The sequence below is a fragment of the Rhinopithecus bieti genome, unplaced genomic scaffold (genome assembly GCF_001698545.2).
Source record: "Rhinopithecus bieti isolate Rb0 unplaced genomic scaffold, ASM169854v2 scaffold_32955, whole genome shotgun sequence".
Taxonomy (NCBI): Eukaryota; Metazoa; Chordata; class Mammalia; order Primates; family Cercopithecidae; genus Rhinopithecus; species Rhinopithecus bieti.
Window position 1 is genome coordinate 232,028 of NW_016814423.1, and position 2,148 is coordinate 234,175.

At 53.3% G+C, this 2,148-nt stretch overlaps 1 protein-coding gene across 1 annotated transcript; it reads right to left on the reverse strand.

The window, feature by feature from the left end:
• Positions 1-436: 436 nt before the first annotated feature.
• On the reverse strand, positions 437-2,114 carry NDN (necdin, MAGE family member). The gene has a single exon (XM_017850210.1). It carries the CDS (start codon positions 1,973-1,975, stop codon positions 1,010-1,012), a length of 966 nt encoding a protein of 321 aa, XP_017705699.1. The 5' UTR covers positions 1,976-2,114; the 3' UTR covers positions 437-1,009.
• Between the last annotated feature and the right edge of the window lie 34 nt (positions 2,115-2,148).

A 2,148-nucleotide genomic window follows, 5' to 3' on the forward strand; every position in this document is an offset into this window, starting at 1 on the left:
CCATGGTGCAGAGGCAGTTGGTGGCTGCCTGACAGGCCTGTTGTGAGGATTAGATAAGAGGAGAAAAATACATGTTAGGGCTCATGTACCATGTCTCACTCTTTAAGTGCCCACAAAGCATCTATTAATTTTGATAAAATGTAGAAACTTAAGGGAAGGAAATTATTTTTGGTTTTTATTCCCATAGGATGTGATTATGGACAATCTTACTGTTTTGTTTTTTATACTTTTCTATATTTGTGCATGTTTTTGAAATACACACGAGTTACATTTAAAGACAGAACTACAAACTTCACAAATTTAGGAGTAATCATGAGTAGCGATTTTTCCCACCCCATTAGGGGAAATAGTTCTATCTGTGTATACTGTAAAATAGAGAATTGTCTCATTCCCAACCATACTGCTTTGTTAAAATGATAACGTACACTTCCAGAAATGATTGTATCACAAGAATCTTTAATGTTTACTTTAAAGTTGACTCACGGTGGGGTTGTATATGTGTTTAGTAAAGTGTGCCAAGTGCTCTCACATTGAGACCAGTCCAGTTCAAATTAGTTTACTCCACGAGGATGTTTTCAGTACCCAGCAAGGTCATGTGGGCCTTGACATGTCTTGGTTAGGCCGGCTTTGCTGGTGACTTTTTCCAAACTCTGCAGGAGCAGTCTACCCCAACACACATCTCAGTCCCATATAAAATAATAAGATGGAAACTTTCTCAATGTACTTCATCAGTTTAGCACGTCTCTGGTACAAAAATCCAAGAAAGGTACCACAAAAGCGAAAGCACCAACCAAGCTTACATATAAACAAACATGCATACATCCTAAATACTACACAATAGTACCCAAATGAATACAACATTGCATTAAAGGTATAAAAGCACTGTACTGAAAACTTAAAAGTTACACGTGAATACTGCACTGTAAATCCTGAACACTCTAATGACCCACCCCCACCCTTCCACAGCCCTGGTGAGGGTCAGAAACCATTCATCTGCCTCCAGACTTTGCTAGTCCTCGGAGACACTGCTGCGAGGGCAGTGGGCAGTGGGATTAGCCTCCCGCAGAGCTCTGGCCTCCTCCAGAGCTTCTCTGTATCGGGAGGGCCAGGCCTGGGGGTCTTTCTTAAAGACCCTGGCCAGGAACTCCATGATTTGCAGCTTGGTGATTTCGCGGCTGGCCCGGGAGCCCCAGAAGAACTCGTACTCGGGCGGCTCCACGTATGGGACGCGCTGGTACTTCAGGTAATTCTGTTGGACGAACTCCTCAGTGATGAGCTTCCGCACGTCCCCGAAGGTGGAGTGCTTCTTCCAGGGCCGCAGCCCCAGGATGCGGAGCACGTTCCAGACGGCGCTCTCTCTGGCTCCGCGGCCCTTCACGTAGATGAGGCTCAGGATCATGAGGAGGAGGCCTGTCATGGGCATGCGGTTGCTCAGCGCCACCCTGTCCAGCTCCTCGGGCTCCAGCGCTTTGACCAGCGCAAACTCCATGGTGTGCAGGCTGGTTAGCCTCAGGTGCAGCCCGAACACCCGGGCGAGGATGAGGCTGGTGCGCCGGAGGATGCTCCTGCACCACTTCTTGTAGCTGCCGATGACATCTTTCACCATGTCTGGAAACCAGATGATCATCTTCTTCTGGTCCTTGACCAGCACGTACCACATGAGCTCGTGCGCCTTCTGCACCAGCTGCGCCGGGGCTGGCGGTGCCGGGCCGGGCTGGGCCGCGCTCGGGGCCTGGTGGGCGCGGCCCTCCTCCGCGGCCTGCTGCAGGGCCTTCGGGTCGCCCTCGTCGCTCGGGACCTGGGGAGGCTGCGCGGCCTGCGGGGCGGCCGTCGGGCCTAAAGGAGGGCTCTGCGGCTCTGCCAGGGTCTCGGACGGAGGAACCCCCTCCGGAACCCCAGGGCTGCTGTGCACCTCGGAGCTGGGGACCTCGGCTGCAAAGTTACGGTCGCTTAGATCCTTACTTTGTTCTGACATGTCTGCGCCGTCTGGCAAGGGCAAGGCCTCTGCGTTCAGGAGCTCTTCGAGCCTGCGCTCCCTCCGCGGATTCCTGGAGAGGAAGTGCGCGTTGCTGTGCGCGGCGCCTTCCGCAGCGGCGGGCAGGGCGGGGCGGCGGCGGGACGCGGCACTGCGCCTGCGCGACCGCGGCC

Bases quoted from the DNA above. Each gene is read 5' to 3' on its own strand.
- NDN (XM_017850210.1), bottom strand. From the start codon at position 1,975: ATGTCAGAACAAAGTAAGGATCTAAGCGACCGTAACTTTGCAGCCGAG.